A 21,785-nucleotide genomic window follows, 5' to 3' on the forward strand; every position below is an offset into this window, starting at 1 on the left:
CATCACATAAACAAAAAGAGACTGTGGTCAAGCGTAAATCACATTACTGGAGCTACAACAAACAAAATGTATTAAATAAGATAAATGAATGTCTTCATTGTAGCATCTGACATCACACTTTTTCTCTCTTTTCCTTGTCTAAGCATTTTTTGTTGCGTAATAGCACACAAACTCAACCCCCACTCGTTCTTTCTTTGAGCTCACGGAGTTTCCCGAGACTGCGGCTGAGTGATGGCGACAGCTCTCAGATGCTTTTATTTCCTCCCTCCTCTCCTTTGTTGCTGTTCTCCTCTGGAGGCTTCTCCTCTGTTGTTTGTCCTGTCAGTCTGGTTTTGGTTTGCTGGAGATGTCGCGGATCACTTTCACTCCCACTCACACACACGCATACACCACCTCAGTGTTTTTCATCCCCTTTTACTCGGTGGATATATCTCTGACAGCCAGCGCACGTCTTCCCGCAGGCAGAAAAAAGGCCATTAATTACACGGAAGCAAATGGTTCCAGTGTATTACTAAATGTTCTCCATCCAAAGTATACATTACCATCATCAAGTGTCACTCGTTCATGAGAGATCATTGTCGCCCTTAGACACTCTAAAGTTACACCGCCAGCTTTCCCTCTCGCCCTCATTTGTATTATTGAATAATCTTCCCACATGAAACAACAGCACAGTCGCCCTCTCGCACCAAACATCAGTCAAGTTACAAGATTTAGAGGTGCCCTGGAAAACAAAAGCCTCTATTAACCTACTTGTACACTTAGCGTCAACAAGACTGATTCCACTGAGAGTTTATTAGATGAAAGACTCGACGTCTGACTCACTCTAACCTTATTAGATGTGCTTACTCCAGTGTTGTGGTTTTCCCCTGAAACACAGGTTGTGTTGGTTACACAACTTCAAAGTGCATCTAAAAGCAACACCTCATTGACCAGTCAAAATGTAGGTTATTTTGTCATTGTTGGGGTTTTTTTTTTCCCCCACACACCTTTTAGCGCATCCTCTGCAGCCCCTCTGGGGGCAGGGCTCGTGTGTTGTTTGGTATTGTTCAGATGGAGTAATCAGACACGTCTTCATTCCCCAGGCCAGGAACTGAATGCGGGCCAGTTTGTAACGACAATGCTGGTAAATCTGGGTTCCCATCCGTGAGTTTACTTGAAGCCTGTCGGTGTGTGAATGGACAAGATTGCGGCGGCCAGCTGATAAACTTACAGAGAGTCAATAGGCACACCGATTGGATGCGAGACTTAATTTCCCCTGGCCGCAGGTGTCTTTGCTGAGAGTGTGTCTGTGATTGACACTCTTCAGTCACGTGTCTAACCCGTTTATTTATTGTTGTAAAAATGTGTTTCCTCTCTGTTTTATATTTTCCACGCAAACCAGCGAGGGAAGCAACTTAACTCCAGCACACCACTATCCGGACTTCCGCTTCAAGACGTATGCGCCGCTGGCCTTTCGCTACTTCAGAGATCTGTTTGGCATCAAACCGGACGATTACCTGGTAAGATTGAAAAAACGAAACAAAACAATACACAAGGCTGGTTGTCCACTGATCCGCCTGTATGTTGATTTTGACTCATGATTGAGTGATCAAACGAAGTTCCACTTCTCACAATGTGATTTGTGTTGCTCTGAACGTCAGATGAATGATCATCAAATGAAGTGACAGTCAGAGGAGAGTGCTAACCACTAAACCGCTTCATCACAGTTACAGTACTCTTTACTCCATCGTCAACCAGTCAATGTTCTTTAATCATCAATGCAGAGGAAAGAAAATAAAATGTATTAGTGACGCACCTCCAGTGTTAGATGAGCTAGTATTGGACCACGTGCCTCATTTTTATGCATTTATTTATAACCATGGTTCAGTTGTGTTGTATTGTTGTCGGAAATGTGTGTAAAAAGAATAATCGGAAAAACAAGGCCTTGTGGCTTGTTTGGCTCTTATTATTACATTTTTTTACCCTTACTGAATCAGTGTTTTTTATTGCGTATACGATGGGTGATGCAGTAGTAGTGCAGACTACCTCTGAGGATTCTTTTTTATTAGGATCACGATGATCTGCACACAGAGCTGAGTGAAACCAGCAGACGACTCAGTGAACTTCCTGCTGACGCAAAGACATACTGCCTCAGTTTTTCAACAGAAACCTCACACTGACTCGAGGCTCCCTTTTCTATATTGCTTGCTTGTTCTCGTATTTGCATGAGTGTTTTTTTTTTTTTCTTTGAAAATATTTGTTCCTACTAATGTGATCTGGCATTAGTCACAAAGCACGTTCAAAAACCCTCATGTGCTCGTCATGCAATAGTCCTTGTTAATTCAAAGCTTTTTATCATGTTGTTCGCAACTCTGCATATAGTTTGTATTCTTTTTTGGAGCAGAATTAGATTTTGTGTTTGTGTTGTCTTGGGCTTCATCCTGTTATGACGCCGTTTTCCTATTCTCCATCTGCCTCCAAGCCTTTTCATGAAAAGGCTCAACCAGCTGCATTCTTGTTCTTGAATGCCCAATTTGACGCTGCATTGGTGAAAGACAGGGGACTCCGAAGGAGAGAAGGAGAGACGAAATGTGACTTGGAGGCAGCGGAGGGACGACGGCGTGAGGCGTCGCAGCTTAGAGGATGCACTAATGACGGGCGTCCTTGAAGTGATGAGGAATTTATGCAGACAGAAACGGCACAGTGTAATTAAAAAGAGGGGGATGTACACACAAAGACGGTCTCCCGAATGCAAACGCAATAAACTGTGGATGTGTTTGTGCTGCTAAATCAAAGGGACTGTTGAAGGTCATCGGCGGAACTTGTCGCGGAGGGAGAGCGGACGCCTCCAACACGTTGCTCTCATATCTCCCTGATTAACTTCTAATACGCTGCTGCTCTCGCAGGCTCTCCCGCACACGATGATTGCCTCTTTGGGAAGAGGCCTCTTGATCTGTTGTCTGTTTTTTTTCTTCTTCTTCTTCTTGGAAACACGACACGAGCAGTAATTGCTGCTGTTCTTCATAGCCAAGAGGCTTATGTTAATGTCCCTGACAGTTTGCTGTTTGGCTGTTTCTTAGCAGCGACGCTCCGGTATTGATAGATACACATGAAGTTTGGCAAACAGTTAAACACTCTAGTGATTACGGAGCACAACTCGTGTTTCTACGGTTAATAGGAAGAGGAGGCTGTTGCAGACCCAGAGCTGCTTTTGAGTGCAGGTGCATTAAAAAAAAAAAAGTTTGTCATTGCAAAGTTGTTCATTTCTACATTTCAAGCATTTATAAAAATTGAGTGATATGATGATTATGGCCTTCAGTTTAAAAAGCCCATCCGATGTAATACAATATTCCACTGTTTTATGACAAAATGTTCATGATTTATGAGCAATTAGAATATAAATATGAAACAAAAAAGGATTGGATTATTACAGCTTCTACGATCAATAATATGAGGACTTCTTGGTTCTGATGAAAACGGTTCTTAATTTCTTTCATAATGTGATTGAAATCTTGTGTCTGGCTTTTTTGACGATCGATGCACCATTTCCTGTCTCCTCACATGCAAAGACCTTTTTTTTTGTCATTCACATGTGAAATATTGACCTCTTTTTGTCCTCCCCTCAACAGTATTCCCTTGTAAACGAGCCTCTGATTGAGCTCACCAACCCGGGGGCCAGCGGCTCTCTTTTCTACCTGACCAGCGATGACGAGTTCATCATTAAAACTGTGCAGCACAAAGAGGCCAAGTTTCTGCAGAGGCTGCTACCGGGATACTACATGGTGAGAAGTTAAATGTGCCTGTGTGACGACTTCTCGTTGTCTTTTGGACCCAAGTGTTTTTGAACGTTAACTCGATGTTACAGTTTAACAGATTGTAATGAGTTGCTGAGGTGTGTGCTGGGACCGACGAACACACTTTAATCAACTGATAAGATTTTCATGTTACCATAGCAGTTATTGTCCTAATAAATATATAATAACCAGGGTAATAAACATGATAAACTGGTATGAGGGCATTGCTTTCATTGTAGTCAGTTACTTTTAAACGTACTGTGGTTAAAATGTAGTCAAAGATAAGTACAAAGTGCACCTTTAAATTTTTTTTTTTTCAAATACTAATTAGTTACGTATTAACTGCATTGTCAGTAGACAAAGCACATTTCTCAGACAAAGTATATGGAAATCATGCAGCAATTTGTCTCGAAATTATTTGTGGCAATAATGCTGATCAAAGAATGTCATTATTAATTGAACTGATGGGTTCACCTGCTAACCAGTTTAAATTGTTAAAGAGAGGAATGTCGATGACACAGTGTAAATTCTATTTAGCTATGACTAGACAAAACTAAATACTTAAAAAAAAAAAAAGCACATAAAAGTTCAAGTATCCAAAAAATACTACATTATGACAGTAATATACTTCCACGTCCCATTAGAACTCTTTATTAGATATACAATGGCCACTGTTTAGTACCAAAAATATCTCAATGGTGCTGGAAATCAAATTACAAAGAGTCGTAAACGTGGCATTCATGTCTATGTACATAACACATATAATTCCTCAGTCTCCAAACTATATGAAAAGGATTTGGTGCCTTCTTGTAGATAAACTAAAAACTTAATATAAATGTCTTAATAGTTTGTGAAACGATGTTATTTGCTGATATGTAAATGAAAACAACAGTGGTGGGCATCATAAGGTCTTTTCTTTAATGCTTGCAGTCATATTGTTACGTTTCCATTGAAGCAATGCAGTGTATCATGACGGTCTGGAAAACACTGATACAGTCAGCTGAGGAAATAATCTGCATACTCATGCTGTCTTTTCCTGTATAATGTCGCTTAACGTGACGCACACGGGTTTCTTTCTGAATCATGGACTTGTCACTTGAAAGGTTGAGCTGCAGGTAAGCAGCAGAGGGCTGGGTGGAGGCAGAAATGGAATATTTGCATATTCATACACCCATGCAGCAGAAATAGGGCAAAGGTTTCGATCAACACTTAAGAACACCGAGTAGTGAGTTTCTGTTAAAATTAAATGACTCTGTGTTCGACTGCTGTATCAACAACCATGGATACTTTGTGTCCACGATTATCACTGAACGTCTGTGTGACCCATGACTCTCATCACTTTGAATCCAGAGTAAATCTTCCTCGGGAAGATGTTTCTTTTAACTTTAAAGTCCACTCTGTTCAACCAAACATAGAAGGCGAACACGAAATTAATCTTAGGCTCAAAAAGACTTTTTTGACAGTATTTCTTTCCACATTTCTTGGTAATTAGTCTCATTTGATCCTCCCTACTCTCTTTACACCCACAGAACTTGAACCAGAATCCTCGAACCCTTCTGCCAAAGTTTTACGGCCTGTACTGTATCCAGTCCGGAGGCATCAACATACGACTGGTCGTAATGAACAATGTACTGCCTCGCTCTGTTAAAATGCACTACAAATATGACCTGAAGGGATCCACCTATAAGAGACGAGCATCCAGAAAAGAGAGAGAGAAGAGCTGTCCAACCTACAAAGATCTGGACTTCCAGGACATGCACGAGGAGGGGCTCCACTTTGACGCAGAAACGCACGCCAACCTGATGAAGACCCTGCAAAGAGACTGTCGGGTAGGTGTTTATGTCAGCGCGTCGCGGGATACATCTTGCATAAGTGTGCTCGCAACAGGAAGCCCGCTATTATTCCTTAAAAAAAGAAACTAAGTAAGGAAATCAAGGATTGGGTCATTTTAGTTTCATGAAAGGAATGCTTTCTGTGGAATTTTCATGCCTTTATTCCTTTGCTGAACATGTTGACCTGCTCACTGTGTTGCAATAGGGCTGGGAATACGTTTCTAACCAGTGGGTTGCCAGAGCTCTTGTCAATGACCTCTCCTTGCACCTGATTATGGGCACTTGAATAGCAAAATATGCTGCTCTGTACGTTACATGATGTACAAATTTGTGCATGCACGTGCATGTGTGTGTGTGAGTTTGAGATGAGATAAATGTTTTGAAAAGAGAATTTTCCATGTGTTTGCCAGAGGGTTCGGAGGCAGTTTGTTTCCACTGTGTGTCTGGTTTGCCCCGGGTCTGCTCTCATTGCACGGCTGTGTTTCAGCACATGACAGCTCTTCAAACTCTGGATGTGATTAAGACATGAGCCTGAGAGACTCGGAGTTCAGTCCAAAGATAGCCCTCCGATTTAAAGGCTCGCATTCTGCTCTACTTCAAGGTTGAAGCCGAATTATTATAGCCAGGGGTACCTGAGCATTTCCCAGATATTAAAACTGATAGCTTTCTGTAGCCCAACCACTTCCTGGAAAAAACAAAAAGCCTCCCAGACTTCATTGTTTAACTTCTTGATCTAAATCAGAAACCAAATCTGTAAAACTTTCACACTTCCTATATTAAATGACTGGACACACTGGAAATAATGAAATTGTGCTTGATTAGCAAAATTTCCATTTGTTGAAATTATGACAATATATTATAATCGTTATATTTTAATTAACTCTAATTGTCATCAACTTCATTCATTAATTGAATCAACCCATCCATCATCGACGTTACTCAAACTCCATACAGAAAAGCCCACTAACCTGCCCTCTTGGCTGGCATAAACTCCGACCCCTGCAACCCGAACGACGGTAAAGCAGGTACAGAAGATGGATGTTTTGAAGGCTGTCGGTACTGCTCTGCCTGGTAATCATTCTCGTTTAGTTTAATGTGCATTTAAGGAGCTTTGCAGAGTATCAGTACCACATTTATGTGCTATAATCGGAGAAAATCAATGTACAGACCGTACAATTTAGGATTACCTCTGTGACGGTCATTGAGAACAGTAAATCTTTCGTCCGGGATCGATGGAAGACTAATGTATATCTGGGGCTGAAGTGCAGTGACTTTCCTGTAACATTACAAGGAAACTAATGGGTTCTTGGGAGAGCTTTATCGGCGATGACAATATGACTTCCAGGCAGTGATAGTTGCTGACTAATGATGGGGTTTATAACCCAAAACCCCCTCCATTTTGTAATCCCATTTGTACGTCAGCAAAAGGTCTTCGATTTGTTATTTAACTTGGAATCTGACCAGGTTGTTACTGTAAGCGTGTGGCACTGTTTTTTTTTGTTTTTTTTGATGAGGCCAGACATGAGGAAGAAAAGCTTCCTGGATGAGTACATGCGCCGCGGGACCGAACCTGCCAGACCCGGTCACCCTGTGCTCACTGTGCCATTCAACTAACAACTTAATGACTTCCAACACGCCACACTGTGCTTTTAATTTCCAGTGTGTGGGAATAGAGGAACCTTGATAGTTTTATCTGCAAACAGATTGATGGGAGGATGGGTGAGCGTTAGGAGTAATGAACAGTGTGATGCTATGGATGTATTTAGCCTGTTAATTCACTGAGCGCTGCCGTCACATTGTAGTTCGTGGCTCTTGTCTTTCCTGCGTGTTTTTTTTCCAATCGCACCAAAAATGACATGGCAGATCTTGGGTTATAGTAAAATTGCAGTTTAATCATGCTGCTGGTGGGGGGGGGACCTCTCCAGGACGGCTACAGGCATGAATACATCTTTCGTTTCCCACCCTTGTTGTCAACTAAATCCCCATTATGAGTGTTTACATAAGCTTGGGTGATGTATAGAAGTATAAAAGAAGGACCTTCACGTGATCTCCTCAGGTTATGGCCTCTCATCATCAGTAACTGATATGCTGACTTCCTCATTGTTTTCCTGTATTGTTCTCCCAAGCAGGTTTTAGCCAGAACGACGTCCTCTCCTCACGTTAACTCAGAGCTTCGTTAATATTTAAACCCACTGACGCACACGTGCACATTTATCAACATCCTCCAGAATATATTTATCTAAATTGTTCTCTTAACATTTCTTGCTCAATATACAACACACAACAAAGCACGATATACAAACCTGTTTTTATACTCTGCATTTCATTTACAATGAGATTTACAACATCACTCACCAATAAACCTCCAAAAGAATTATGGAGGAAGTTTTATATAGGAAAACAAAACGTCCAGCCAAACCCTACTCAGAGGGTGTGGTTTTTTTTCGATTGGATCAGTAAAGGACAAGATCAAACATTAAACTTTTAGGTCAACAGCCACAGATACCAGCAGGAAACTACAGAGTAAAGAAATGAGAGAAAAATATCAATGAAATGCGGTGGTGACACACAGTCGGTTATCTTGTGACCTCTGACAAATTGTGGTGTTTGGATTAGAGCATGTCCTAAACTGAAGCTCAAGTGGGACGTTTCCGCTCTGCAGAGGTCAGTGTCAATCACAAAATGTCCAGGAAAGGAAAAGTGGTGAACTGAAGATAACGTTATGTGCAGTCAAGGCTTTACTGATGCTCATTGGGGAATGAAGTCTGGACCGTGTGGTGTGGTCCAGCAGACCGGCCAGTGTGGTGGCTACAGAAGCTTATGCTGGTTCTGATAGAAAGGTAGAATATGCACTGTGTCACACCTCGATAGGTGTTAGACGTCAGCTATCCTTGTTCTCTCACCACCTTTTTTTCATTAATTACAAAGAGTAAATGAGCTCTATTGCTGGTGCAGTAGCTGATATCTTTACTAGATATCTGGCAAACGTTTTGCAGCAATTGGTTAAAAAAAAAGTGGCAAAGAGGAAAATCTGTTTGGTTGGATTTTGAGATTTACAATGTGTTTTGTTTTTATTTATGTGTGTGTGTGAGTGTGTATCCATACCACAGTATATACGAGAGAATCTGCTTAGCCTCAGTTGTGAGAGACTCTATGCCGTGTAGTTTGTTATTGTCATGGCTTCCTGCTCTCGCCTCCTAAGCGGGAAGCAAAGTGCCCTCTAAGCAGAATCTCTCTCCATTTCCATGAGTAAGCAGCTGACCCCGTCACCCCAGGACCGGCCGAAAACACAGAGGGGGGGGGGTCAGCTGAAGCCAAGCAACGGGGGGTGAGAGCGTGGACGGATCGGGGAAGTGGAAGGGATTTTTGTCATAGCAGTGGTAGGATTACTGAAAAGAAGTTCAGGTTATTTGCCAGAGCGATGAGTCCTCTTATTCTTATGTTAAATGAATGGCAGAGGGATTTGGGTGGGTGGGGGGTGGTGGGGTTAGGGGGGTAGAATTGAGTTGACAGACAAATTTAAAAAGATGTGAGAGAATCTTTATGCAGCATAAGGCCCTTCTAGGAAAATGTCTGGTACTTGCGCTTCCTTTTAAGTCTCCTCTCCATTACGCTGCAGCTCCCCTGACACTCCCCGAACACAAAAACAACATACGTCATTAATAATTTATGTTGAACTCTACTGTACTGAGGGAGTGAGACGGGGGGCTTTGTGTGTGTGTGTGCGTGTGCACAGCTGCCATCAGTGACACAAAAGCGATAATGACACCGACGCTGATGATGACGTGAAGCTGTCAGCAGAGATTTCTCCACAGTAGATATATTAAGTGTGGAGACTTTCTCACCTTGCAGCCAACTGAAAGTGATCAAGGTAATGAGAGTATGTTTGAGGGGGGGGAATAATTATAATTAAAAAGATTTAGTTAGTCCAGGCGTGAACTTGGTGTAGTGAATAATAAAATGTTAGTGTAAGTGTGACTATGGTGCGTTTTACTGTGTCGTTACCTTGAACATGTGGTCTTCTGATAACAAAACAAGAGTGAAGTGAGAAAGAAAAAACATCTTAGATACTGAAACTTGTCATGATATTCAGGTGTAATGTATAATTAAACTATAATCAAAAGGGAAAAGTAAACCATATATATCTTAATAAAAAAAAGGTTTTAGAAACAAATGTCATTTAAGGGCAATGAAGACAAAGTACGATTTCAGAATATCTTCAAGTACAAAACCACAATTTGTAATGGGCCCAGTGATGGTGGAGCTTTGTTTGAAGACATACCTAAGACTTCTTTGCAATAGCTTTTATTGTGGAAAAAACAGGGAGTCTCTGCTTTGCAGTGTGTAATAAGTTTTAGGCTCTGCGCTTGAGTTTGCAGGTTTGCTTTTTTCATATACAAGAATAGTACATCCAGCCCAAAATCTGAAATTTGATATAACTGTTGAAATGTTGAACTCAAGGTTAAGACCAGAAACATTTCATGGTCGCAGCAAAGTTCAGTCTGGCTGTTCATGGCTCCTTAAACGACTTGTCTGATAATAATTGTTTTGGGATCATGATTGCAACTACACACTGATTTGTAATGTGAAAATATTAATAAATGTGTTTATTTTTATAGGCTGAGAGCATATGGATAGGAGATGTAGTCAATCAATTTAGAACAAGCGCTAAACCAGCATTCCAGCATTAGGGTCTGTTATTTTACTTGGGTTAAATTAGGGAAAATTACACTGTTACACTACATTACATGCACAAAAACTCCAACAGATAAATCTGTGTTACAGGACATTTATATTCTTTCATGGATCTGAATAGTCCTACAATCATAAGGTTTATTTAAAAAAAACATTCATAATTTACATTTTATAGTTGCTCAGGTTTGTCATTTAATTCAAAGAGAAAACTGTAATAAGCTGCAGAATTGAAGGCCGTGTGTCTGAGGTCTTAGTATTATGTCATGAGGAGCAGATTGTACTCGTACATTATGAATGCGTGCATGAGCACGGGCATTTTGTCGATCGCATCTGGACTCGTGGTCTGTGTGTACGTTCGGATTCTGTGCCACAGAGCAAAGCGCCTGTGTGCGCCGTCTTCTGAGCAGACAGACTCGGGCTCAAGAAAGCTTGCAGTGTATTGGTGTCACTGCAAAGTGGGGCATGTGAGCCAGCACTGTGGGGAGCTCTGTAGCCTCGCTGGCACAGAGATGGATTGGTAGAGGAGTGCTTCAGGGTGGAATAAACTAAGAAACATCAGGGGTTTGTGAAGGATCAGAGAGTGTTGTGACAAAGCTCACCATCTACATTAGTGTTGGAGTGTTGGACTTTCTCATTCATTGGAAAGAAAACTGAGCTTTTCACAACTTTTGCACGGATAACCCGAGTTTTCAAGCCGTTTTCTCTTTGTTATGACAGTTTTCATTGTTTCTGGGGGTAAAGCTGGGCCAGTACGCACAGTACTGGCTTTCTGAAGGCAGCGTGGGGGGCATGACTCTTTTCAAAATGGCTTCAGTTTGAATAGACTGGAGGAGTTTGAGTGAAGAGATGCAAATTGTTGATATGGGGCTGCAATGCTCAAACAAATGGCCCTGTGTTTGAGCCGGTCGTTGGGTTTGGATTTATGTGCTTTCATGCATGTGTATGGATGTGTGCAAGTTATATATTTTATGCATTATATGGATTTACCTCTGATACAATCTTCTCGGACCAAGCATTAGAAATTGGTTAGAGATCAGATGTCTGGGTAATAGCATAATGCTACTATTTATATTTTCTTTCATCTGTCTTATGTAGGAGAGGAATGTGTACTTTCATAGACTGTACAATTCAGTGTGCCAGACTACAATGATATGGTTTATTGAATTTATTAACTGGGTTCAGTTTTTTGCAATGCATTTCCCTTCTCGCTCTCTCACTCCCTCGGCCTTTCCGTATTCGCGCACACAAATAAAAACTGTTGAACCTTTGTTTGGCAGAGCTATATAAGATTAATCCATAAGAATGATAGACAAGGACAATAGATTATTTTCCTGTCTAGGTCATGAGATAAGCTTGAGAACATGGCGGCGACCCTGACCCCGATTCCCAGATCAAGACCCCCACCGCTCTCCTTCTCTCTTTACCCTAGTTATGTTGTAAGACTGCTTTTCTTGAGCCGTGACAGATATTAAGTCACAGTTTCTGGGAAACTTGGGCAAAGGACTCCTCAGACCGGTCAATGTGTAACACTTGGCTCACTGTGGAAAAACACCTTGTTTATTTGGCTTCGAACTGGTTCAAACAGAGATTTCCTTATGCAGGTGTTCTGCTCTCTGAGACATGAAAGTGTGTTCAGGATTCAAAGTGAGGGAGAAAAAAAAAAAGATCATGTTGTTGTATTTACTGTCGGGGAGCTGAGGGTAAATCTGCCCCTTCTGGTGGTGATTGGCTCAGTGCTTCTCATACTGCTTTTTTCTAATAATAGATTTTTCCGGAAATGTTTTTAGACGCATAGACAAATGCAAAACAGTGAATTTATTTATTTATTCATCCTTTTATCAACAATTGTTTTTAAAGCAACATTTTGAAAAGAAAATGTGGTTTATGACACTTTCATTAAAATACCCCTAATAACCCCAAGAAAACTGATGCTGAATCACCAGACCTCAGGTCTCCGAGAAAATGTCCTATTTGCTCACACTTTGAGAATGTTTAATAGTTATTATAAAGCGACATTTCTCATTACTTTGGCTAGGTTTTGGAAAGTTTTAAAATCATGGACTACAGTCTGCTGCTGGGCGTGCACGTCCTGGACCACAGCCAGAGAGAGGGTGGCGAGCCGGGCCAGGCGGGGGGCGACGGGAAGAGACCCGTGGGTCAGAGGGTGCTCTACTCCACCGCCATGGAGTCTATCCAAGGAGACGGCAAGGCTGCCGAGGCTCTCACCACCGACGACACGTGAGTTGGCTCAGCGGGACGCACACACACTATGTTTTCATGTCTTATGGGGACATCAGACTGACTTGCAGTCGTTTTCCACAGACTTACCCTCTGGGGACCTCGTATTTTGTTTCTGCGGTGACATGAGTCACCCGTGGCATGTGCGCTCAGTATATAAAAGAAATAAACACACACACACACATATACTGAGTAATACAAATACAAACACAGTTATAGGTATTTACAGCAATATACATGAATGTTAATACTGCAAGTGGCTCTTTTACAGACACTTGTAAAAGAGGGGCGCACAGTGCATTTATTTAAACAGTGTTGCAGAGGAGCTGTCGCTGTTTTTCTGACTGTGGTTGTGCTTCTTTTACTAGGATGGGTGGGATTCCTGCAAAAACACACAAAGAAGAAAAGCTGCTCATCTACTTGGGAATCATAGATATTCTGCAGTCATACCGGTATTTAAAGCAACTGTTTGTACAATGATTTATTTCCAGTGCAAAAACATGAAGTGCAAATATCATAGGTGTGTTGACTTTTCGGTAATTCATTCTTATGAGATCTGACTCTAGAGTGTTAGAACGTTCATAAAGTTTTTTTTTTTTTTTAAATAGAAAGACGTGTCGGTGGGTCCAGATTTAATATATGAGTCAGTAGGACAGCTTGATTTTCACGTAGTTACTGCTGCAGACGTCTTGCATTGAATGATCTCCCTGCTCTGATGGAAAGACACTTTACTACACTCCCGAGTGGACTCAACCTTTTCTCTGTCCGTCTCGATTTAAACGGACACGGCAGACTATTGGTTTTCCTTATTTACACATTGATTTTTATTTTTTGTTTGTCCCGAGAGCAAGCAAGCTGGATAACTGAAGAGGGGAAAGGAGCTTTTTAGACCTGTGGATATTTAAAGGCCTGACATAAATCTTTGTGTGGGTCAGGGCATCAGACGAACACAGCATGGGCAAGGTTCATTTTATTTGTGTTTATGTCTTCTAACTTGCCTCACTCGAGTCAAACCCAAAATAATTAATGTCACATAACAGGAAAGATTTATTTTCTGCTGAAGTGCCACCAAAATATACTTAATTTGTGCTGCACCAGAGAGGGAGAGGGAAGCCTTGCATGTTCGGTCGAGCATAAAAGTAAAGTTGTATAAGAGGATACGAGTGTGACAAGGCCTCCTCTTGTCCCCCCCCCCCCCCCCCCCCCCCCCAGGTTCATTAAGAAGTTGGAACACTCGTGGAAAGCCCTGGTGTACGACGGCGTAAGTCGATCGCCTGCTTCAAACCTGAATTTGCTTTTGTGAATGAGCCCTTTATTTGGCTGCGTCCTCATATGTCTGTTAGTGGCTGCCTGGCAAAAGCTCCTTTTCTCCCGTTTGTCCCCAGGACTCCGTCTCGGTCCACCGGCCCGGGTTCTATGCAAGCCGCTTCCTCAAGTTCATGAGCACGTGGGTGTTCAGGAAGACTCAGTGTAAGTCTCACAATCGCAAACAAAGAGATGGGGGCAGCAGTGTGAAGTACGTTGTGACCTGATAAGCAGAGTGAATCAGGAGGACTTTCTTTGATATGTATCATCCAGGAGTCGCTATGATATAATAAGTCTGATGGTAGTGAAATATTGTTTCTCCTCGACTTGCCTGTGATGATCTTTCATTGTTAGTTGTGAGTTGAGCCACATGATCCACTGTGTGCCGACAGATTAACTTTTCAATGTGGTAGAAATTAGTTGAATTTGCCCTTTTAAACATGAATGTTTTATGTTGATTTTGGGAAAGCCATGCTTCTCGGTAGTGCAAAGTAACAGTGGTAATAGTTCTAAAAATCTGCATTAAAAAAAAAAAAAGGAATCACTAATAATGACAAAACTTCACCACACAAAAAGAGTTCAAATGTTCAAGTCCACATGTTTTCAGGTGAATACAGATTTGGTCTTTTTAGTCCCTATGGAACTGTGCAGAATTGAGGCATGCATAGCTGATGCACACAGCGATCCTCTGATAAACACATTAACGTTGGGTACAGTTTGTTCTCAGTGTCACGGCTGGGGCTGGAGGTAAAGGCAGGAAGGTGTTTGGGAACTTCGAATATAGAAACAAACGTTATGCAACCGCGCGGGGACCCCCTGTGGAAATGGACGCGATTGAGGCGATGATTTGAGGATTTAGTCGAGCTATTAACCATTGCCAAGCCCTGTCGGAATGAGATGACAGGAAGGGATTTCATTTCATGCCCTGCTCCGGAGGCCCAGGGGACACTTGTGTAATCGCCATTGTGCCTTTATTTCACAGTTCAAAAACTAAACCGCTAATTTTGGAGGGAAAGCATTGGGGTTTCATTGTGTGTGAATGTTGCTTCAATCGGAGGGTAACAGCCACTTTCCTTTATCTCCCCCAATTATCCTCTCCTCTCCCTCTGCTGCTTCGACAAGACTCATTTCCCTCCTTTCACCGACTCAAATGCTTCTTTTTTTTCTTCCCCCTCTCTTTGCTCTGCAGCAATTCGATTTTCCCCGTCAAAGAGGACGCGCACGTCCATCCCGGCTCTGAAATCGTCTTCACAGGAGATCCTTTCATTGCGGGCGGATGAGAGGAATGAAGAGGACAAGAGGGAACGGCTGGGAGGAGCCCGAAGCCTGGCCAGTCTGGATGGACAAGGTGCTCGAGTTTGTCGAAAGAAATCATGTCAACTGTGACAAATTTAGAATTCAGTGTGAAACTTTTCACTCGGATCAGATATGAAATCATGAAGACCTGCCTACTGTTAAGTAAAATGCCCTTTTGCTGAACTATGAGCAACAAAGTGAGAACTGCGGCTGCAGTTTGAGCTCGCTTCGACCTGACAGCAAATGATCCTGTCACTGATTTACCACAGCTAACGTTCACCACAGACGGGCAACAGACCACAATAGCTGCCATTTTGGAGAAGCTGTGATGAAGCTGTCCAGCCATCATGTCAAACGTGCTCCAATTGTCACGCTTTCCTTTTTTTTTTTTTTTTTGTCTGCACCTTAGAGGACAACATGTCCAGACACGTCGTCCTCAGTGGTATTTATTAGGCGGTTGTCTAATAAATACCACCGAGGATCAGGTGACATGCTGATTTCACCTGTGAGTGGCGATACTTTTGTGGTTGATTCGAGTTTTTACAAATTACCGGTATTTCTAAAATGAATGTGTACCAGCAAAAAACTGAGTTATGAGCTTACATCCTGATTGGACAAGGGATTCTATATCACTGGTTCATCAACATTCTCCTTGTGTTTCTCTCCGAGCTGATAACTGAGACACCATTTTCACCTAAGCCTTACATTTTTAGTGTTTTGTGGCTTATTAGAGCCTTTGAGAAACTTGTGAGTGACTATAAGCAACCACTTGCATTTGGCCATAAAAATGCTGCCCTCTCAGCGGAGGAAGCTGCCGCTGCTGGAGTTGGTGTTAGGCCCTGAGAGGAAGACAATTGAGGCTATCTTATTAATAGCACCCCCATCAGATGCAGTGCCAGCGTCTGTGTGTTCCTGTAGGGGGATGTTAATAGTGGGAAGTGGAGCTGCTCCTCTCCCTCCCGTGTTAATCATGATCATAATCTGATAAGGGAGTGACTCCGGCGAGTTATTAAAGAAACACGGCGGCATCTGACCTTTGCGTTTGATATGACAAACTGCTGTTTGCCTGCATCGCACCGGAAGAAACAAGGGCGTAGGTGTGGATGTGGAGCAGAAAGTGAAGTCATGGGGTCATATGTCCTCTTTCCCTTTACATGCAGGCACATCCAGATGTGACGCAACTCACTATAAAGCAACACTTCCTGACCTGCTCTTTATGGTCATTCAGTCTTGTCCGAGACGGCGCAGCCTGAGAAATCCATAGAGAGAGATTACAGTCAAGGACGTGGGAACCATTCAATTCATAAAATTTAACTATGTTTACATTCCCTTGTAAAAAAAAAACAAAAAAGTCCACATTATTCTAAATGCATTTATCATAATAGAGTCATCTGAAACACATACAATCACAACAAACAAACTCAATAAATCTTGTTAGGAAAATTTAGAGCTGAATAAGAAAACGACACCAAAACAGGTGCGGACAAGAAAACAACACGCATGAAATAATATTAAATAATAAAGAAGACAAAATAATGATGGGTCACGCATGTAATGTAACACTGTCACCTAGTAGAGAATATGATGTGAGTCGGGGCTGGACTCTGTGCAGGGTTTGCATGTTCTCCCTGCGTGTCCATTTTCTACCAGGTAATTTGGTTTCCTCGGTCCAAAGAACATAAACTGCAAGCTAACCGAAGTTGCAAATTACCTTCAGGAGTGAATGGGTGTGTGTGTGTGTGTGTGTGTGTGTGTGTGTGTGTGTGTGTGTGTGTGTGTGTGTGTGTGTGTGTGTGTGTGTGTGTGTGTGTGTGTGTGTGTGTGTGTGTGTGTGTGTGTGTGTGTGTGTGTGTGTGTGTGTGTGTGTGTGTGTGTGTGTGTGTGTGTGTGTGTGTGTGTGCTGTGATGAACGCGTCCAGGATAAAGTGAAATAGAAAGTGAACATATAAGTTGTTAAAAGGACTGTGCCAGTACAGCAGATAAATTGAATGAGAAAAATTTTTTTTTGATCACACAAAACTGTATTAACATTTTGGGGAATTCAAAGACGAGCTGAAAATAATTATTTTAATATTGTTACTGCCAATCTCTGATCCGAAAAGTCTGGATCCACCTCGTATAATTCCTCCGTGGCTCATTCACTGTGAGGATACAATATTCTGCTGGAAGGCCATTAGCGGGATACTAACAAAGAATAAATAATTGAAAAATTTATATTTAAATCTAGAATTTCCACTTTATTCCATTATTAAAGTGTATATATTGATCTATTATCCGTTAGCTGTTTTCACTATGTTGATTACCATTTAAACCATTATTCTCGGAAAGTCACGTCAATAAATAGAAAAACTTGATGCAGAGCAGGAACAGTAGCTTTTTCTTTAGATATATTCATATTGAGTAGAAATGATGTCTCTGCTATGCTCTGAAGTCCTTGTTTTTCCATGTGGCCCCCCCTTAAAATGGAATAATAACCCTGCTTTGCAACCATGTTGTGGCTTTAAGAAGTCGCTCTGTTCTATTGACGGATATTTATCTTAGGAACTAAAGAAAATCCACTTAATTAGATTTGTGTTTTATGGCAGTGTGGGATTTTCAAAAGCCACCGGGGAAATCCCAGCAAACAGTCAAACAACAGGCATTAAACACTGTGTTGCTTACATTGATTGATGACTAATGAGGCTTTATGCTCTTCCTGGAAATGATAAACGCAGGCGATGATGTACAATTATCCAGCTTTAAGAGGAAGTCCACAGGTTTTACAACTCTTTTGTTTTTTGTGCGGTGGGTGTGGCTCTGATCATAGATTCAGCTATCGGAGTATCTATCTACATCAGTCACGCCTCCCATAAAGCCACGATGTTTTAGGGGAAAGGAGCGTGAGTTTTCTTCCATCACATCTCATCGTCGTTATCTTTGTCTCTTCAGCGGTGTTCGGTTCGTTTCTGCGTCCCGATCTGGTCCCCACCAACCCGTCCTTCTACGAGGGCTCCTCCATGGGAACCATATCCACCTCCTCCATCTTTGTGAACGTGGACCACCAAACGGAGGACAGGTACAGCGTCTCCTCCCTCTTGCCGCATTCGGCTCCGACACTTTTTGGGGGGAAGTTCCATGTGTTTCTCACTTCAAATCGTGGATCTCTTGTCACTTTTTTTTCCCCTACCACTTGAGGATGTGAATTAAGGCACGTCACAAACACAAATGCACGCACGCACGCTGAACACGCCTCCATTATTGCCACCTTCGCTGTCGCGTCACGCGCTTTATTATTGGCGACGTGCGTCACGGAGCAGGTGACTCAGCTGACTTGGCAGCACTCGTCCATACTCCCGACACGATGTACAGACGAGCGTTGCGGCGGAGGCCACTGTTTGTCTCTTCCAGTGCACAAGACGGGGCGAGACCAAATGGTTTCACAGACACCAGCTCAAAGTTGATCTCCTTTACCACTGAGGTCTTCTTTCAGCAAACGTTGATTAAAGATTGACAGGTTTTCACCGCACCTTTCACAGGCCCTCTCTTACTTCCCCACACCACCTGGCCTCGGAAGGCTTTGTTTCCTTCTCGCTGGGTTTCTGTGTGTTTTTCTCCCATCTTTCACCTCCGCTCCTGTCCAGCAGTGTCGGGGGGGTTTTTGCTCGCTCTCTCTGAGGCGCCGTTGTGTGACCTGCCCAGTCTCGTCCTCCCATCACTCACCTGCCGCTGGCCTGACATTGTTCTGTCAACTGTTTTCATAAATATTTAAACAACGGCTTGACACGGTCTTACTTGGTTCCTTTGTGCCACAAAAAGACGTGGACAAAAGAAGACAAGCACAGAGCTGGTGACTCCATATCGGCATTAACAATAAACTCTACTTGACATATAGTCTTCTGATGGGATTTTCCTTTATATTCAATAAAGTTGCGACTTTTTTTTTTTTCATCGATGACTCTCCAACGCCACTCTCCCTCTTTTCTCTCTGCCTGCTTGTTAGTTTGACCTTGTGAAACTGTTTAATAAGGGGTAAAAGTGTAATATGGAATAATTTTCATGCAGAAATGAAAGAAAATGAGCTGAGAGAACATAATAACAGTGGAAGTCTTTGCAGGAATGGGTGAGGTTAGTAAACTAAGCATGTCGCTCCACCTCATCCAGTCTGTCGTCAATCCAATAAGACTGAACAATAATCACATCAGAGGCTGCAAACCTTTGCCTTGAAATTCCAGAATTGAACTAAAGACAAACTGAGTACTACAGTGACTAACGACTGCCACCGAAAAGCGCACACGTGGCATCAGTTGCATTTTAAACGTTGAACCATTAAAAGGCATTTCTGAAGCCACCAGTCACTGAATGTACATGTGAAGAAAGCTGCTATTTTGTTGCCCCCTAGTGGTTGACATAAAGAACTGCAGGCTTCACTGGTGATTCGACGCGGTAGAACGCAGTAGATGAGAGAATGCAGTCAAAAGTGATCCAAATGGATTAACTCTGTTTTCATATTGATCCATTAGTGGACCTTCAAAAAAATACATGTTGGGAAATGTCTCTGTTCTTGAAACCAATCCTAACCGATGATTACACGGGTTTCTTTTCCTGTTGTATTTAGGCTCTTTTAACTACTGATTCTAAAGAATATCCTTCTTTTTTTCATGTTAAAGGTGATTTGATCTACTTTGTTATTTACCATATAGGCCACAAGAGTTTCATTGTGTCTTTGCAGCTGGTCCACTCGAGTCGTCTCGCAATTTCATCCTCTTTCCGTGAGACATGTCTCACAGCTTTAATGCGTTAATGCTCACATATCGCCCATCATGCTCATAGTCAACTCTTCCCTCAGTATTATTGATTGTCGGTGTCTCTGCTGCTGTGTATGATTTGTTTCTGGAGACTGTGTTTTTCAACCAATCTTCAATATCTGTACAGCTGCTTTATTTAAATGAGTAAGTGACTCTATTGTCTCTCCCTCAGAGAGGACGTCGCCTCCAGCTCCACGTTCACCCTGGAGGACAGTGCGATCTGCCTCACCTCGGAACAGAGCACCATGGACGTGGACATAGACCGTGATGACGGCTCTGTTCTCGATGTCTACTTGGTAAGCTTTCACTTATTGACGTGTCAGAGTCATTCTTGCTCATTCCGGACTTGTTGTGTTTATCTGTTGACATTGAGCCAAGTCAACAGGATTCCTCTTGTCACATTCAAGATAGCATTTTCCCTTCTGCATCCTCTTGACCTGTGATTCGCAAACTGTGGAAGCTCCCTATATATGAATAATTATTCCATAGCTAATAGAGCAAGCGTCCACTACTATAGGTTCTCTCCGTCTCTGTCATGTCCACACACCTACAGGGAGAACATGCAGACTCCACACCTTAAGGCCGCCAAGTCCGAGTGAAGACACTTGGCTTATTCACATTGTCATTCAAATAAATATACGTGAACTCTTTTTAATATGAACCTTTCTCTTTCGCCTGCAGTGAAAAAGAGCAGCTTTACAATCTTCATTTCTTCCTGCCAAGCATAAGACAATCGCCACTCTCCACCGGACGGGCCAGGCTGGCGTTTGACTCCACTTTCAGTGCTGCTAGATCCATGTTGCCATTTGTATTTGCCAACACATAAAAGTACTGAGATTCCCCATTGGCTGATGGACTGAAGGAAAAATCCCAGCAGCGGACTTCTGCGGGAGCCAAATCGTGTCGTGTTCTGAGCAGGAGGCTAAACTGATGCTTCTTGGGGTATACGTCAACGAAGCGGCGTAAAGTTTTATATATGTCGACTGTTTTCATGACCCACACGGCGATCAGAGCGTTACCTGTGTATATAAATGAGAAGAGGGCAAATGCGCACCATCCATTTCTTTAAATGTGTTTCCTCGCCGATCAGAGACAAGTGAAAGACACATTGAAACCGGCGGCGACACCGGCTGCTGACGAGATATGTTTACGACGGCGTCACTGTCTCACAAGATCACCCACAGGCCAGTCTGTGATCGCAGCCAACATGGACGACGAGAGACTCCGTGTGTCACGCAGACTGTCACGTGGTGAAGCTTCCTCCTCACTGTGTCGGGGTTTGTGCTGCTCTGACAGTGAGGCGAGAGTCACCGGACGCTGGACGAAGCACCGAGCAGAGAGAGACGATGCACAGGCTCTTGGTATAAAGGCACTTTTGAAATTGGTTATGATTACTGTAACACTTTTTTTTTTCTGTGTGGACTTTGCTTAGGTGGGTGTTGGTGGTGGAGGGGCAGGAATGACACGACATTAAGCACAGATCTGGATGTGTGAACATGCACTTTTCTTTTTCTTTTTAACGACACAAATGCACAGTTCTGTTTGTCATCGATGCTACATGTAACAGAGACAATGAAGGAAAGTCGTGACTGAAGATGCTTTTACTCAGGATTTCACTTGATACAGGAGAAGTATGTCCTCCAGGACGTTGTAAGACAGGCATCCTACATGTAGAAGCTGTCTGATACCTCTTCATCAAGATCACACCCAATTATAAATGTCCAACTCCATGATCACCAGTCATTTGAGACCATAATTTATTATGTAAATCTCAATATTTTACCATTTGCTGAAAAACTTTAATCGCTGAATGTAAAGACAATGCATATTTATATAAAGAAAGAAATATATATATAAATACA

General features: G+C 42.4%; 1 protein-coding gene across 1 annotated transcript in view; it reads left to right on the forward strand.

The window, feature by feature from the left end:
• pip5k1bb (phosphatidylinositol-4-phosphate 5-kinase, type I, beta b) overlaps positions 1 to 21,785 on the forward strand; it is a 35,853-nt gene extending 14,068 nt beyond the window's left edge. Inside the window, exons 5-15 of the mRNA XM_080498895.1 lie at positions 1,382 to 1,499; positions 3,609 to 3,761; positions 5,303 to 5,602; positions 12,336 to 12,538; positions 12,907 to 12,990; positions 13,751 to 13,799; positions 13,924 to 14,008; positions 15,033 to 15,191; positions 18,068 to 18,194; positions 20,096 to 20,219; positions 20,605 to 21,785. Coding sequence (XP_080355021.1) covers positions 1,382 to 1,499; positions 3,609 to 3,761; positions 5,303 to 5,602; positions 12,336 to 12,538; positions 12,907 to 12,990; positions 13,751 to 13,799; positions 13,924 to 14,008; positions 15,033 to 15,191; positions 18,068 to 18,194; positions 20,096 to 20,219; positions 20,605 to 20,607 — 1,405 coding nt within the window. The 3' untranslated portion in view covers positions 20,608 to 21,785. The remainder of the gene's footprint in view (positions 1 to 1,381; positions 1,500 to 3,608; positions 3,762 to 5,302; positions 5,603 to 12,335; positions 12,539 to 12,906; positions 12,991 to 13,750; positions 13,800 to 13,923; positions 14,009 to 15,032; positions 15,192 to 18,067; positions 18,195 to 20,095; positions 20,220 to 20,604) is intronic.

The sequence above is a fragment of the Blennius ocellaris genome (assembly GCF_963422515.1).
Source record: "Blennius ocellaris genome assembly, chromosome: 7".
Classification (NCBI taxonomy): Eukaryota; Metazoa; Chordata; class Actinopteri; order Blenniiformes; family Blenniidae; genus Blennius; species Blennius ocellaris.